A 17,349-nucleotide genomic window follows, 5' to 3' on the forward strand; every position below is an offset into this window, starting at 1 on the left:
TACTGAGGGCTGTAGCCTGAGAGACAGCCTCTCAGGTCGCCCTGAAGACTGCTTTGAAGAAGTTGGGAGAATAGCTCAGTAGGTTTGTTATTTTGGAGAAGGGGTACATGCAATCAAGCACACATCTTGGCAGGGTATTGCTGCCAGTCATGAGGAACAAATATCTTAGTTAATGGTTTTAATCCTTTTCTAAGTATGGAAAGATGCAAGAAACTGCCTGCATAAAATTTCTTCTGAAAATATCTAGCTATCTAAAGGTCTGTTCTGCCAGTTTTCCCGAGCACAGAGTGCCTCATTCCTGATTCCACCCCGAAATCCTTTCATGGTATGTTGAAGGTCAATGACTGCGGTGGCTAATCCTTGAACTGGGTGGTAAAGAACCTTCTCTAGTTGGCATATCTTACTGGGAAATTCTAAATTAACGGAAACTGTATGCCATCTGGTCTTCATAGGAGTTGCTTCCAAGGCTGGAAGCAAACCCTGTTTTTCAAGCAAAACATGACCAAGTATGTGAGTGAAGACCCTCAGGTCTAATAGATCAATAAATGGCTATGTTATATACTGCCATTCCAGATCTACCAGTTTAGTTGCTTTTGGGGGCAGCCAGTGGTGATGAACTATGTGGCTTTAATCTTTCTGCATGTATGGCTTATCCCAAAGTAAGCATGCTGCTTTGACAATTAAAAAATCTCTTCACACTTTTGTTACAGATTCCGGGAAATGTTAATATATTGAAAGACAAAAATGTTTCAACATTCTGTAGAGTGCTTATTTGTTTTTGGTTGCAAGAGGAGTATAGGATCGTATCTTTGGTGCATATGCCACTTCCAGGAAGTCAAGTAAGGAGGATGTGAAACTAGCTTCTTAAGTGTCTATTGCATTCAGGGCAGGCTCTTTATCCTCATTTTCTCATTTAATCCTCACAGTTCCCCATTTCCTACATAAGGAAACCCTGAAAATCAGAGAGGTTAATACATTGATCAAGGTGAACAGAGTTTGTAATAAGGGAGCACCAGTTTAAACCCATGTCTAGCTCCTTTCAAGGCACATAAGTCTTAAAAAAAAATTTTTTTTTAATTGAAGTGCTTCCCAGGTGATGCAGTAATAAAGAAACTGCCTGCCAATCCAAGAGACACAAGAGATGCCAGTTTGTGCCCTGGGTCAGGAAGATCTCCTGGGGTACAAAATAGCAACCTACTCCAGTATTCTTGCCTGGAGAATTCCAGAGATAGAGAAGCCTGGCAGGCCATAGTCCATGGGGTTGCAAAGAATTGGACATGACTGAGCACACACACACATAGTTGATTTATAATTTGTGTTAATTTCTGCTGTTCAGCAAATTGACTCAGTTATATACATATATACATTCTTTTTTATATTCTTTTCACTATGGTTTATCCCAGGATATTGAATATAGTTCCCATCCATTCTGCACGTAATAGTTTGCATCTGCAAACCCTAAACTCTGTCAGTCTCTGCTCCATCCCCTTGGCAACCACAACTCTGTTCTCTATGTCTGTGAGTCTGTTTCTGTTTCATAGGTAGGTTCAATGGACATGAGTTTGAGCAAGCTCTGGGGGATGGTGAAGGACAGGGAAGCCTGGTGTGCTGCAGTCCGTGGGGTCGCCAAGAACTGGACACGACTGAGTGACTGAACAAGAAAATCATTTATGCCATATTTTAGATTCCACATATAAGTGATACATGATATTTGTCCTTTTCTTTCTGGTTTCACTTAGTATGATAATCTCTAGTTGCATCCATGTTGCTGCAAATGGAATTATTTCATTCTTCTATGGATGAGTAGTATTCTTTTGTGTGTGTCGTCATCTTTGTTCATTCATCTTTCGATGGACATTTAGGTTATTTCCTTGTCTTGCTTTGTGAATAATGCTGCTATGAACATACGGGTACATGTATCTTTTTGAATTATGTTTTTGTGTAGATATATGCCCAGGAGTGGGATTGCTGGATTATATAGTAATTTTATTTTTTAGTTTTCTTAGGAACCTCCATACTGTTTTCCATAATGGCTGCACCAAACTGGTAGGCTACAGACCATAGGGTTGCAAAGAGTTGGACATGACTGAAGCAGCTTAGCATGTACCAACTTACATTCCCACAAACAGTGCATGGAGGTTCCCTTTTCTCCACATCCTTACTGACTTTTGTTATTTGTGTTCTTTTTGATGAGAGCCATTCTGACAGTTGTGAGGTGATGCCTCATTTTAGTTTTGATTTACATATCTCTAATAATTAGTGATATTGAGCATCTTTTCATGAAGGCATGTAGGTCTTGATGTAAATCTCTTCTTTGTGTCTTTTCCCAAACTGTACATTCTATTCTTAGTGAAAATTTCTAAAATAGGTCTTAAAATAACCTTTGTTGCCAAATTGCTTGACAACGCTTTGGTCTTTTATTCTTCCCCTTTCTTGGTAGAAATAGGAGTTCTCTCTTCCCTAATTGAGCCTTGGGACGGCATATGTTTGCACATCTTATGCCCAGTGGACTTGTAACTGGAGCTCCATTTTCACTTAGACCTGACCCCACTGCTTGTCCAGATGGGTGGCAGTGGTGAGAGAGGACCCAAGCTCATCCCAGAGGCCCAAGAGGAACATTTTTGAATTGACATAAACGCATTGAGCTTCTTATCCCTATTGGATTTGGCTACTAGGTGATTTGTTGAAATGAGAGTGAGTCTCAGAGTGAGTTCTGTTGCACAACAAACACTTGTATTAGCCAGAAGGCACAAGAGCCGTCATATTTCCTGTTCTAGCAAGCTCGGGAGGTCCCAGCTCTCTGTCCCTGGGGTAATGTTGACAAGTGCCTGCAGGAGCAGAAGAACCAGCTCCCCACCAGGCAGATCAAGGGCCAGAGGGTGCAGAAGCCTTGTGGGGAGGCTACATATGCTCCATTTCTTGATCCAGGTGGTGGTTATGTCAGTATTTGCAAATATAAAATGTAAGCTCTCAGGGTTGTCTGTGCACTTAAGATTTGTTCACTTTATGTAAGTTGACTCAGTGAATAATAAGGGGGAAATATTGTCCTAAGGTTGTTCTCAGTCTATGAGCAAGGAAACTCTTGTATTTTGTTCAAGCCTTGAGTTAGAGGTTGTCCATGGGGGGATCGAAAGCACCAGGGTTTTTCAAGTGTACCCTCCTCTTCAAGACTTATACCACTGGATCTGTGGCCTGGCCGCTGGCCAGTGTCTGTCTCCCTACAGGGCTTTCTCTTTGCCCTTTTACTTAGCTAGTTGGAGTAGATGACACCAGACTTTCATGTAACTCCCCTTTGTCAAGGTCCTCTGTGTAAGGATTCTCATCGGGGTCTTTCCTCTGGTGACCCACCTCTGAGCCCTCCCCCCTGCCCCGGCCATCCCCAGGCCAGCCTGCAGGGTCCCCTAAGTTGGAGGCAATAGCTGCCTCATTCCACGCAACCAGCTTACTCCTCTGATACCTTAGTCTGGGGCTACTACTGCCTTCATTCTTTATTCTGCCCTGATTTAAGCATATCCTTTCCCCGGGATTTGACTTCTTTTGTCCTTTAAGCTGCCCCTAGTAATTTTGACTGAATTTCTGGTGAGGTTAGACATCTCTTTCCTTAGGCATCATCTCAAACTCACCCAGGGGTGGATGTGGGCAGGGTTATGGATTCCCACCTTTTCTTTTACCCAGAAGAGGAGGAGGAGGAGGCAGTGGTCGGGGCCACAGCAGATGGTACCTTCAGAGGTCTTTACTCAAAGTTCCAATTTCAATGAGTATGGGATTTAGCTTACTCACAGCTCTGGCCTTAGTAGCTATTGCCTGCAAGATGAAATTTGACAGGGTTAAAAGATAAAGATGACTCTTTTAATCAGATGCCTCTACTCTAGGACAGGATTATGGTGTTTCTGATTTGGCAATTTCAGAATTGACTCTTGTTTTATGGACTAGGTGTGCTTTTCTCTCCCTCTGCACATGTCACACTTCACCTTGTCCCAGGCTCTCCCTGTTAGAATCTCAGCCTTGAAACAGAACAAAACAAAACAAAAAAACACACAAAAGTGGAATCCCTTTGTTGGCATTTCTCATCCACTGTGAAACCGGTTGTCATAGCAATGGCTGCCCCCACAGACATTTCATCATTTAGGGTTCCCATCAGGTTTCTCTTTTTCTTTCCTTCTTAAATAGCAACAGCCAACACTGCTTTTAAATACACTGTTGATATATCTTAATAGCCTCTCTTGTCATTTTTTTTTTCTCTCTTGTCATTTTTAACCGGGCTGCATTTGCTTCTAACTTTAGGTACAATTAGTCATGCCCCATAAGTAAAGCTAACTTCCCAGGAAGCTGGTGTTGGTTTGCTTTTAGTCTTATTTATTGTTGGATTCGATATATGATGAATACATAGATTTGTAGGGAAGCTCTATAAAAGCAACATGGGAATTGAGTTCTATGACTTACAGCTACCTTTATCTTATTTTCTGAGATTTTGATGTTTTTCTTTGTTGTCTTGGTTTTATTTTATGACCTTGGCATCTTCATTATTTTAGAAGTGTTAGTGAAAGGAATAGTACACTTGAGTATTTAACAATTAAACAGAAGTTTGATGTAATAGCTTCTTCCTGGACAGCTATATAATTCTTTGTAATTTACTAAGAACCAAATGAATTAGATATAAAAAATTTTTAATTATTGTTAATATGCTTGGGAAAGTTGTAGAATTTTTTTGAACTTTAGTGTGTTAAATAAAAGTCTGAAGGCAAAACCTAAACTTGTTAGTCATCCTTAACTCAGGGCTGTGGATGAAGGCAGTGGTTCCCCTCTAAAGAGCTGAAGGGGTGGCCGGGGGCAGCACAGCCAACCACTTGTAAATGTAACCAGGTGAGGCTGCACCAAACCCAGGTTCAACTGCTCCCTGCTCAGAAGGCCAGTACTCAACAGACAAGAGTTGGTGGAAAAGGGAGGATTACTTCATTTGGGAGCTCAGCAGCCTGGGAAGATGCTGGACGAATGTCCTAAGATCATCTCCAAGTTGCCAGTTGGGAGACAAAGGTTTTAAAGACAGTGAAAGTGAGGGGGCTGCGGGGTGTGTACTCAGCTTGTGCACAGTCCTTATACTGAGTGGTATCAAGGTGAAGTTTCCAGCATCACCAGTCTTCTAGTTTCAACCCAGTCGGGGGTCTCCATGCTTATGGTCCGCAGTTTTCATCTGGTGGGGTCCTGATTTCAGCAAAAACAGGTCTGAGTCAGACCTTTATATCTTTCATGGAACTGGAAGTTGAGTGATTACACTGGTTTATGGTCTAAATTGTTACCAGTTTCCTGGCCCAAAAGCCATCCTTTGTTTCTACATCATCATATTTCCTAATCATTAACTCTTGAGCCAGTGTTTTGAGATGCAGGGGAGACCTAGGAAACTAAAACATGTTTCTATATAAACAAGTTTCTCCTATAAACAAGAGGCAGGTGGAGGACATGGGATTGGGGATTGGTCAAGTGACGTAACAGTCTCAGAAACTTGGTCTTTCCTGGAAAGGCTCCACAGGCTCCTGCCTTGTTACTTTGATACTCTTCAATCCTGAGGAGGAACAGTTGTGAAACAAGAAAGGGAATAAAGTTTTGGATAGGGAGATTAATTACCAGTTCAGCATGGAACTCAGTTTCAGGGGACTCGATTTCATAAAGGGGTGTCTGCGTCTGTCCTGGTCTGTCCCTTTCCCCACCAGAGATACCCGCCATCTTGGAGATCAGTGCTGTGGAAAAGATAGAGCGTTGCCTCTTCAGAGCTGGCTGCTTATGTGCTCCCTCCTGAGTCTTCCTAGCTCAGCTCCTCAGTTCTCTTAGGTCCCAGAGATGGGGCAGTAGCTGTTCTCACCAGCCCTGGCTACCCAGGCATGCTGATTTCCAGCACCAAGGTTATAGGCCTGGCATCTAGCCTGGATTCAGTCACTTGCCAGCTGTGTGATTGGTCAAGTGACCTAACTTCTTGGAAACTTGGCTTTTTCCCCTGTAAAATACATATAACATCCATCCCATCAGACTTGGATGAAATGAGACACTGTGTGGGGAACCCATATTAAAGTGCTTGGCAATTAGTAGTATGGACTCACCTAATGACCGTTGTTCTAGTTTTGTGCTTCGTTGTTCAGTCCTGCCCACCAGGCTCCTCTGTCCAGGAATCAAACTGGGGTCTCCTGCATCGCAGGTGAATTCTTTACCAGCTGAGCTACCAGGGAAACCCTTACTAATATACTAATAGATGATATGGAAAATTCTGCTTTTCCCCATGGTTTCTGTTATACCACGTAATTTTTTTTAGAAGATGTCTCCAGAAACCTTTGGTAGAAAAATTCCCCAACCCCATCCCCTCAAAAAAACAGAAAGGGATTTTTAAAAATTGGAGTAAAATATACATAACATAAAATTAACTTTTTAACCACTTTCAAGTATATAATTCAGTGACATTTAGTACTTTCACAATATACTACTTCCAGAACATTTTAATCACCATTAAAGGAAACCCTGTAGCTGAACTCTATTCCTCAAATCCCCCAGCCCCTGACAACCACTAATTGGCTTTCTGTCTCTATGGATTTGCCTGCTTTGGATGTTTCATATAAATAGAAACATATAATATGTGGTGTGTGTGTGTTTTTTTAAATGTCTGGCTTGTTTCATTTAGCATAATGTTTTTAGGGTTCGTTTATGTTATAGCATGTGTCAGTACTTCGTTCCTTTTAATTCCTGAATAATAATTCCATTGTGTGAATACACTGTTTTATTCTGTTTGGGCTGTTCTAACAAAATGTCACAGACTGGATGGCATATAAGCAATAGAAATTTATTCCTCACAGGACTAGAGGCTGGAAGTCCAAGATGAGGATGTCAGTATGGTCAGAGTACCCTCTTTGGGTGGCAGGCTTATCATGGTAGCCTCACAAGGTGGAAGGGGCCGGGGACTTCTGGGGTCTCTTTCATAAGAGCCCTCATGAATGGAATTACTGCCCTTCTTTCAGAACCTAACACCTCTCCAAACCCCTACCTTCTAATACAATCTCGTTGGGCATTAGGATTTCAACATATGAATTTGGATGGAGGGGTTGGGGGGAGGCACAAACATCCAGACCCCTATCATTTACGGTATGTAATTTGTTTGTTCATCAGTTGATGGACATTTGGGTTATTTCTACCTTTGGCTACTGTGAGTAAATAGCATTGCTGTGAACCTTCTTGTACGAGTTTTTGTTAGAATACTTTTTTCAATTCTTTTGGTATATACCTAGGAATTAAGTGCTGAATCATAGGATAAGTCTATGTTTAACTTCTCAAAATCTGCCAGACTGTTGTCAACTACAGCTGCACCATCTTGAATTTCTAGCAGGATTACATGGAGGTTCCAGTTTTTTCCAACACTTGTTATTTTTCAGGTTTTTTATTAAATCTATCATAATGGGTGTGAAGTGGTATCTCCCTGCGATTTGGGATTTTTTTATGGTATAGATTTTCTATGTGTCTGGACTCAGATTTTCTACTAATGTTCTTAAGCCTGTCATATTGCAAAGCTACATGAAGAACCATGTACGTGAAAAACCGCTGCCATAATTTCCAATAAGAGATAGGTATAAAGCATCTTTTCCTTCCCAGTCCCTTATGTGACTAACCATCATGATTCTGTAGTGTAGATAAACCACTTTCAGACATTCAGTGGCTAATTATAGATGATGTCTGATGTCTGGGACCTTCTTGCTAATTCTTTTATTTTGGTTTTAGGGATTCCCTTTAGGGCATCCAAAATGCTTTTAAAACATATTGGATAAAAGCTGAGCCACCTGCCTGTGTGGGACTTCCATACTCCCTTCTCCACTATCTTCTGATGGCGTTCTGACTACATTGAGGCCAAGTGACACCCTATTCAAGATGAGTGATGAGAAGAGCCTTGCGGTATCCCAAAAATTGGTCTCACCTTCGAGGAGCACAAGCAGCTGCTCTTCCAAGCAAGGAAGTCGGCAGGTAAAGTTTAATGGAAATTTTAAGAGCAAATTTAAATCAAGAAATGTGCAGATTAAAATGTGTACATTTACTTGGGAACTCCTACTTCTCATTTTAGGGACATTTGATTTTAGTCATATCTTAGTTATCTGAGAGGAGTAAATTTTATATAATTTTCATAATGCAGCTTGAGAGTCTGCTGGATGGGAAAATTTGTATCTGGCTCTTTGCATTATTTTATTCAATTGTTGCCACTGTCTTCCAACACAGATATTGATATTCCTGTTTTCTCTGTAAGGAAGCTGAGTCAGACCAACCAAGTTATTCTGCCTGAGGACACACAGATTGTCTATTAAGTGGCAAAAACAAGAAACCAAAGCTCATTCTGTTTGACTTCAGAGCTCACACTTTCCTTTATACCCCGCTAATCAAAACAAAAAAGCAAACAATCACTTTTCCAGTAATTATAATATTCTCCTGCCCTCCTTTCCTTCCCTTTACCAAACCTTTTTTGACTGCTTCCAATCACAGAATACCCCCTTTTAACTTGGAGTCTCACCTGCTTCACTTCTCTAATGGGCATGGAAAGCAAGTCAACAGAGAAGTGGTCAAAAGGAATTAAGTAGGAAGAAGTGAAACAAAGGACTGAATAATTAACTCCTAAATAACTGTCAGCTAATTATATGTTGTTCCTTGGTTTCCTTTCTTAAAAAAATCCCTGTTGGCAGAATTTGCTGATTTTAGATCCACGGCAGTAAATGCACATGAATCATTATAATTCTTTCACCTTCAGTTAAGTAGAGAGTGGGCTGTCCAAAAGCTGCGAGTTTAACAGTCAAAGTGGTCTCAGAGCCTTTTCAACGTCTGCAGGCTGTGCTGGCCTTGCCTTTCCTCCATGGGACGCACTGACCTAAATTGACCCTGAGTCCTTGATTCCAGATTTGGAAGCAACAATCAAGCAACCACCCAGCTCCAGCACATCCACACATTTATGACACGTCATCACAGGTCTTTCCATTCCAACACTGCCTCGGACAGAGAGCTTGTCACCTCTCAATACTGCTTCATAGCATTAGAATCTATAATTCCAGACAAATGAGATTTTGCCATAGGGGCATTTGGGGAGTTCTCCAAGATCTCCCCTGAGGGGTTAGGAAGAATAATTTTTTCATCCATTACTGTCATCACCTCCTTCTGGGGTTAAAAACAAATGACGAAAATTACTCCTTGTCTAATGCATCATGTGCTGTGCTGTGCTATGCTTAGTCACTCAGTCGTGTCCAACTCTTTGTGACCCCATGGACTGTAGCCCTCCAGGCTCCTCTGTCCATGGGATTCTCCAGGCAAGAATACTGGAGCGGGTTGCCATGCCCTCCTCCAGAATACATCATGGCTCCCTAGGAATTCTAGTTTCATGAGGGTAGCTAATCTCACCTTCTTTGTCAGCTTTGCATGGGGGTGTTTCTTTCTGTCAGCCACAAATCTGGTTGGGATTAAAGCAAAGTGTATTATTTTCCCCAAATGTTTTGCACTTAAGTAGCATCTATTCCTCTGTCCTCCTTGGATAAAGGGATAGCATGTGATTCATTCAAGCAGCCAGTGCTTATATATAACAGCATAGCAGTTGGAGCAGGGAAATGAAATTCTAGGACTGAATACCACAGAAACATGTTTTTGATGTGTTACTGGAAACTGATTGATTTGGTTTTTCACAGAGCTTTTATTTTTGAGTTCCAGCATAAAGAGTAAGAATATGCATAATGCCTCACTGTTTTTTCTGACTTCGAATGGGTTGATCATTCAGCCATTCATTCACCGAATGGTCATCTTTTATATTTAGCATCTCTCAATTTAATGTGCATGTAATTTCGCTTTATAAATATCAATACTTACTTTTCCTCTGTGGCAGAGAAGATGGAGAATTTAATAAGTTTATTCCAACTCTGGATCTTCCCTGGTGGCTCAGCAGTAAAGAATCCACCTGCAACGCAGGAGACACAGGTTCAGTTCCTGGCTCAAGAAGATCCCCTGGAGGAGGGAGTGGCAACCCGCTCCAGTATTCTTGCCTGGAAAAAATCCCACGGACTGAGGAGGCTTACAGGCTCCAGTCCGTGTGGTTGCAGAGTCAGACATGACTGAAGCAATTGAGGATGGTAGCTCAGCAAGGCATTCCAGCTTTAACCCGAATCTCACTATGGTGGCGCTGGCTTAGTTGCTAAGTTGTGTCTGACTCTTGCGACCCCATGGACTGTAGCCTGCCAGGCTCCTCTGTCCATGGGATTCTCCAGGCAAGAATACTGGAGTGGGTCACCATTTCCTTCTCCAGAATCTAGTTATCAAGCCATGTTTGTTTTTTAGGGATCTTTTCTTATTATGTCCATTTTTCCATCCTTCTGTCAAAATAAGTGTTCCGTTATAGGATTGGCTCAACTTTTCCCTCTGTGTTGTCCACTTTGGCAATTCATGTCCATTTCTCCATCATACAACATCCCACGATTGTCTTTTAGTCTCTGAACATGCTGCAGAAATGCAGGGTCCATGGAAGTTCTTACTTTATGACTCTTAGGGAACACAGCCTGATCCAGGGGTCTTTCAGATTCTAAATGATCATGCTGTGTTTCCAATCTCTGGATAGTTCAAGTTCAACATTTAAAACTTTAAGATTTATGCATAATAAGAAATTTCATTTGAGGAATTTTAAAATACAACCAATGAAGATAATCTGTGTAACAACCTACTTGTTTTTAAAGCTCCAGAAGAAAGTCATTTTTAGGTTCTGTTCATTCCATCTGGAGGAGGTAAGTCAGATGTTAAATTTACTGGCCATCTTCGTTAATGCTGGTGTTTCTCATGCGCTTTGGAATTACAGTTTAGGGTGTGATTTTGCACTTGCTTTCCCCCTATCCCTCTCTGTACTCATCCTGCCCTAGCTCAGAATTTCCTATTACCTACTTCCTATCTCTGATGACCCCAGTCCAGAGTAAAATCTTCTGTTTGTAGCTGGGACCTCTGTTCACATCAACTATGACTATCTAAGAACCACTATCAGGCCAGCACGCAGCGTGGTCAGGTCCTGGTGCTGAGGCTGTCTGCCTCCTGCCATCTCCCTGGATAGGCAGACTATAAAGTCTTTCTTCGTAGAGTATGGCTTCCCCCTCCACATTCTCTGATTTCCAGTGGTAAGCTAGCTCAGGTCTCAGCCTTTTTCTGGGGATATTTTTAGCTTTATGAGCACACAGGAGTAGAACTCCTGGACACCTCTGTCTGCAGTATTCTTTGCATTTCTATTTTGTGTCTTATCCATGAGATAATTAATCTTTCTTTTTTTTTTTTTTAAATCACACAGACGTACCAAAGGGGAAAAAACCCTACATTTTTATATCTTTGTATATTTTTCATGGGAGCTCATGTGGTGATAGGGAAGTGGCACTAAGTGTATAAACTTTCAGTACAACCTTGGCTGAAAGACTTGGTCTTCTAGAGTCATTTTCATATAAATTCTCATCGACCATCACCAGGTGACATTAGGTCTCTATATGCCAGCCACCTGGCTCTCTTTCTGTTCCTCCCACTGAATTTGACCTTGTCCTTGTTTCTTGAACTGAACTTGAACTTGTGTTTCCTATCCAAGAACCTCCTCATATAAAATCTCAAGGAGCCCTCATTTATGTGTGGATACACTCCTTTCTAAATATCTGTTAGAGGAGTTTGCTCCCTTAAAGGATAAAATGATGAGATCTGGGTGTTAAATGTGATCTGTGTTTTTCACTTCTACAAATAGAACCTAGGGTGTAGTTTACAACTTACAGCCTTGAAAACCCAAGCAAAAGAGTTTTGTGACCTTTTAACTTGAATACTAGGACTTTTGAAGTTTTGTATACAGAATGCCTCATTTGTCAATGGGAACAGTCCATAAATATACTTTTATCAAGATAATTTTAGGAAGTTATGCCTAGTGATTAGAACTTGAACTCTCCAGTCTTGGTTCCACTTGATATTAGTTTCTGCAACCTTAGATTCTCTAAAAGTTCAGTTTTCTCATCAATGAAACTGGAATAATAGTTCTTTTCTCATAGGATTATTGTGAGGATTAGAACTAAAGCATTTAATCTAGGGTTAGATTCATAGTAGGTGCTGAATTCATACTAACATTTAATTTTATTATAGTTAACATTACTTTGAATTTCATTCCTATTTGTAGAAAACCTAAAATTTCACAGTGAAGAGTTCTACTTTGTGTCCCAGAAACTTTTGCAGCTATCATACATGTCCCTACCCATACCTCTGTAGTATTGGGCAGAAGTCCACAGAAGTGTACAATGTGTATATGAATGTTTACTTTTTAAACGTATCTTTATTTTATACACATTAACAAAGTACTTTTAGAGAAGAATGTAACAGAATTTAAAATATATGCACTACATTTGATATATTGAACATCTGGCAGAACCTGTACCTAAAACAAGAGCAAACAGGAATTAAATTCTTACTCTTCTGTTTTGCTCGGCCTTGTCCTTGCATGGGTGTGTGTTTTTTCACTTTTCCCCGTGCCAGCACCTAGCTATTGGTAGTTGCTACTTAGAGCATTATGTTGAGAAGTATTCTGCAGTTGAGGCTGGGTTCAGTGGGAGAGAATGCCATGTCTTCTGCTATGGCTGTGGGCACAGGCAGGGTGAACAGTAGCGTGGATGCCACATTTTCACCCCTTAGTGATATTCAGTTCAGTTCAGTCACTCAGTCGTGTCTGACTCTTTGCAACCCCATGAATCACAGCACGCCAGACCTTCCTGTCCATCACCAACTTCCGGAGTTTACGCAAACCCATGTCCATCAAGTCGGTGATGCTATCCAACCATCTCATCCTCTGTCATTCCTTTCTCCTCCTGCCCCCAATCCCTCCCAGCATCAGGGTCTGTTCTAATGAGCCAGCTCTTCACATGAGGTGGCCAAAGTACTGGAGCTTCAGTTTCAGCATCAGTCCTTCCAATGAACACCCAGGACTGATCTCCTTTAGGATGGACTGGTTGGATCTCCTTGCAGTCCAAGGGACTCTCAAGAGTCTTCTCCAACACTATAGTTCAAAAGCATCAATTTTTTGGCGTTCAGCTTTCTTCACAGTCCAACTCTCACATCCATACATGACCACTGGAAAAACCATAGCCTTGACTAGATGGACCTTTGTTGGCAGAGTAATGTCTCTGCTTTTTAATATGCTATCTAGGTTGGTCATAACTTTCCTTCCAAGGAGTAAGCGTCTTTTAATTTCATGGCTGCAATCACCATCTGCAGTGATTTTGGAGCCCAAAAAAATAAAGTCTGACACTGTTTCCACTGTCTCCCCATCTATTTCCCATGAAGTGATGGGACCATATGCCATTAGTGATATTAGCAGGTTGAAATCAAGAGATGACTGCTACAGTCTTTATATTCTGCCATTGGAGGAACTTCTGGCAAGTGAGGTTCACCTCAGTTCTCTGTCTATTAAATGGAGACAAAACTCACCTCCCGTTTCCTCTACAGGAATGGGAGAGAAAATTTAGTATTTTCACTGGCTAAAAGCAAGTGAGACTTGCTGGAGAAAGGTCCTCTGTAAATTTTAGAAGCAATTATTAATGGGCTCCCTTTACTTTGGCCAATTACAGACCCAGAACTGAAATACTCTCATTTTAAGGACCCCAATACTCTGCACAAGAAGTGGATCTCTTTGAAGCAGACTGCCTTTCAGATATAGCATCTTAACTCACTAGGAATCTATTCTCCTTGCAGGAAATCCCCAACTAAAGCAACTCAGCTTATACAAAGAATAGATTATTGGTCCCTTCTGACTGTTGTCTTCATACCCCATTCCTTGTAGTGTTCAAAGTCAGTCTTTGCTTCACTGTTCTTCTCATCCCAGACTTTGGCTCAGCTCTCCCCTTTAGCTAGACTTATTCATGTGAAACTGTTTCACCTTTTAGAATTTTGTGATTTTTCTTGAATCATTTATTGCTTTATCTCTTTAAAAATAATTTTTATAAAATTAATACTATATGCTCACTGTATGTAATTTCCAACATACATGTAATTTATGTGAATTGCAATACTTTAACGTGGCTGTTTGATAGGTCAAAGTGAAGCTGAGAATGACCATTGATTATGGAGGCCATTGGTGACATTGCCAAGAGGTTTCCTTGGAGTGGGGTTGTGAAAGGCCGGTTCAAGTCCGTTCATGAGAAAACAGGAACAGAGGAAGAGGGTACCCCAGTTCTGTCAGGCCTACAGACAGGAGTTGAGAGAAGCCTTCACAAATGTTCTGTTTGCGAACCTTCAGTTTGGCTAATGCCATGCGTAACACAGTCCTTTTCTCTCCTCTCCTTTGGTTAATTCACTGGTTGAATGAGTATATGGTTCTTTGAGTCCTGGGTCTATTTACACATCTTTTGAGCTCTCGTGGCACCAGTACAGGGCTTTGTACATAGCAACTGCAAATTATTGGGCTGAATTTACTGAACACCAGCAGCAAATATCCCTGTCTCATGGGCAGGTTGGAATGTATGGCCAGGGACGCGTGGGGAACAGGAGCAAAAAGTTGCACATTCCCAAGCTACCTCTTTCCAGTGACAGACATCTAACAAGGATTTCAAAAAATGAACAAAGACCTCTCTGTTGAGTTTTTCTTTTTTTATGGCAAGTGATGAAATCTCTAAATGTTTTCTGTATCTGGGGTCTCTGAACAGCCTGCTTTATTGGAAAGTATGGAACAGAAGACTGTCTTTGTTGAAACTGACTTGCGTTCACACTGGCTCTGCTTTTTGTTAGCTGGATGACCTTGCATGTAATAGAAAACCTCTGAGCCTTGCTTTTTTTCCAACTGTGATATATAGGTAATTTTGCTTCCTTTTGAGATCTAAGTGAAAAAGTAAATATGAAGTACCTAAACTAGCACATGCTAGACATTTGGTAGGGGTGGATTAAATAAGTGAATAAGCATGTGGTTACTAGGTAGAAAGACAGCAATTCACAAAGCTCTGTACATATATTAACTAGATTAAGGGATGTCTAAGTGGGAGAGAGAATTGCTATTTTGAAACTTGTAAAACATGAGTAATTTCCTCTTGTCTTTTTCCCACTGCCCCCTTACATTTCCTTCCTAGAACTTTCAAAGTAACACATTTCAGAAGCCAGATTGTGCTAGAGTTGAATGAATAGGTTTTCTCTCTCTCTCTGTCTCCTTTTTTTTTTTTGTCTTTTCTGAAAGAGTTCTATATGCCCTAATTTTTATTTATTCAGTATCCATTGAGAACCTATTATTAAAAGACCTTGAGCAGGGATGTGAAGCTACTTAAGGCAGGACAGCTGAACAGACCACTGCAAATGAGAAATCACTCTGATTGGGAAGACTGTGAATTATAAAGACAACATAGCTTCCATTTTTTTTTTTTTTTTAATGCATTGTAGCATTTGCTGTGTAAGAAATCAGGAAATGAATCCTTCCAAAATAATTAACAACTGCTTCACTCATTATTGCAGGAGATTTGAAATGGAGAGGTCTATTGCTACATAAGTCTCCATACAATTATGCAATTTATTCTTGTTGCCCTCTTGTCCCTGGGGTAATCTGAAGTGGAACTTTGAGCTCTCCCAGGGTCACCTGATGAGAATTTATTTATGCAGGCTCTTAGATTATGCTGCACTCCAGGGAGCCCAGACTGGCTGGGCTTGGTGCCAGAACCCTGAAAACACTGGAGTTGAATGGGAGAGAATTTGCCAAGAAGAGTGAATTAAAGCTGTAATGTTCAGGTGTTTGTAATTTCAGCTATCTGGGTACTGAAAATATGTAGTCCCATTTATTTCTTTTAATTCGTGTTGTCTTTAGATGCTGAAATTTACCTGCTGTCGTTTGTAAGTATAGACTGAATAAACACCACAAGAAGGACTCCTCAAGGAAGAGTGGCTTGGGAGTGGCATGATTGTATCACATTGTTCTGTGATGGTCACAGAAAATAAAAGGCAATGAGCATGAAGTTGCTTGAGAGCAAATAGCCTGAGTTTAAATCATGGACTCTTTGTAAGCTGTTTGACCTTGGGCAAAGTCCTTGACCCCTCTGTATCTAGGTATCTTATAAAGCTGTGCCAGTTGTTTAAGTTAGAAGAGAGTCTGCGCATAGTTAGTGCTCTGTAAGTGTTTGATACAGATTCACCTTCCAGAAGCAGGAGTTCCGGGAACCCGCAAGCAGCACCGCACAGCGACTGCTTCCCTGTCTCATCCTTTGAGCTGCGAGGCAACAGTCTGGCTTCTGTCTAGGCTGCTCTGAGAAGAAGAATCAGCCAGGGACTCTAGAAGTTAATAAACAACTGATAGCATCATTCGAGCTCACAACATCCTTTTCTACTTTTCCTTTGGAGTCTCAAAACAATCCAGTGAGGTCTGTATTTTTCTATACTTCAGAGAGAAAATATGGCCCAGTTAACTGCCGATTTAGAGTCACACAGCTAATAAGTGGTAGAGGGTCAGGCAACTATATATTTGAAGAATGCTGGGTTTGTTTTGATGCTACAAGGCTGCTTTAGAAGTTAATTCCAGTTCCTTGTGTCCTGTGTACAAATGATTGTTGTTCAAACAAACCTCCAGAAGCCAAAACCTCTGTACATGCAGTGGCAAGAATAACATGGATGTGGGAAGCAATCAAAAGGATCCTCCAGGTCTGTTTGTCTAGAGCTGTTATTTTTCTGGTGGTTCCAACAGAGAAAAATAATTATCTATACAGTTCCATCTTAGATTTTTGGAACGCCTCCCCCCCCTATCCCCCCCCACCTTCTGAGCATTTTACTTTTCCTTATAGCCTAGGCTTTGGTCATACCCATGGTTGTGACATTATGCACTGAAAATAGGAAAGGCAAAGATACAAGACTCAGTCCTCTATATTTCTACCCTAAGTCTTGTAAAGAAAAAACAAACATTTGATATAGGAAGAAATGAAAAACTTTGGCTAAAATGATTTATTTAAATAATCAGGATTTCCTTGTCACTTTGCATGTCTACCTATGCTGGTTAGCTGCCTTCCACACTCTGAAGAGCACAAGAAACCAAATTATTCAAACACTTTCAGAAGTTGCTGAACCGTGCAAACTGATCTGCAATTCTAGAATAGCAGAGCACATGTATTTTGGTGGGTTTTAGAAACACTGGTTTGGTAAAAACCACAAGGAGAACCTTAAGAGAATCGATGTGTTTATTCACGATTGGCCCTGGTCATAGTGCAGGTTACAGGAAGGCAGAACCTGCCTCAGATGCTTTTGCTGAGAGCACAGCTTACTAGTTTTGCAGTTACTGGACTTATCTCTGAGAGCTATAGAGGCAAATGTGACACAAACTGACTCAACCGTTTTTTTTTTTCC

At 41.0% G+C, this 17,349-nt stretch overlaps 1 protein-coding gene across 3 annotated transcripts in view; it reads left to right on the forward strand.

The window, feature by feature from the left end:
- OSBPL3 (oxysterol binding protein like 3) overlaps positions 1–17,349 on the forward strand; it is a 196,018-nt gene that overhangs the window by 90,495 nt on the left and 88,174 nt on the right. For all 3 annotated transcript variants that reach the window (XM_061165506.1, XM_061165504.1, XM_061165507.1), the window contains exon 2: positions 7,753–7,992. In XM_061165506.1, coding sequence (XP_061021489.1) covers positions 7,900–7,992 — 93 coding nt within the window. In that variant the 5' untranslated portion in view covers positions 7,753–7,899. The remainder of the gene's footprint in view (positions 1–7,752; positions 7,993–17,349) is intronic.

Source organism: Dama dama, chromosome 18, assembly GCF_033118175.1.
Source record: "Dama dama isolate Ldn47 chromosome 18, ASM3311817v1, whole genome shotgun sequence".
In the NCBI taxonomy this organism is placed as follows: domain Eukaryota; kingdom Metazoa; phylum Chordata; class Mammalia; order Artiodactyla; family Cervidae; genus Dama; species Dama dama.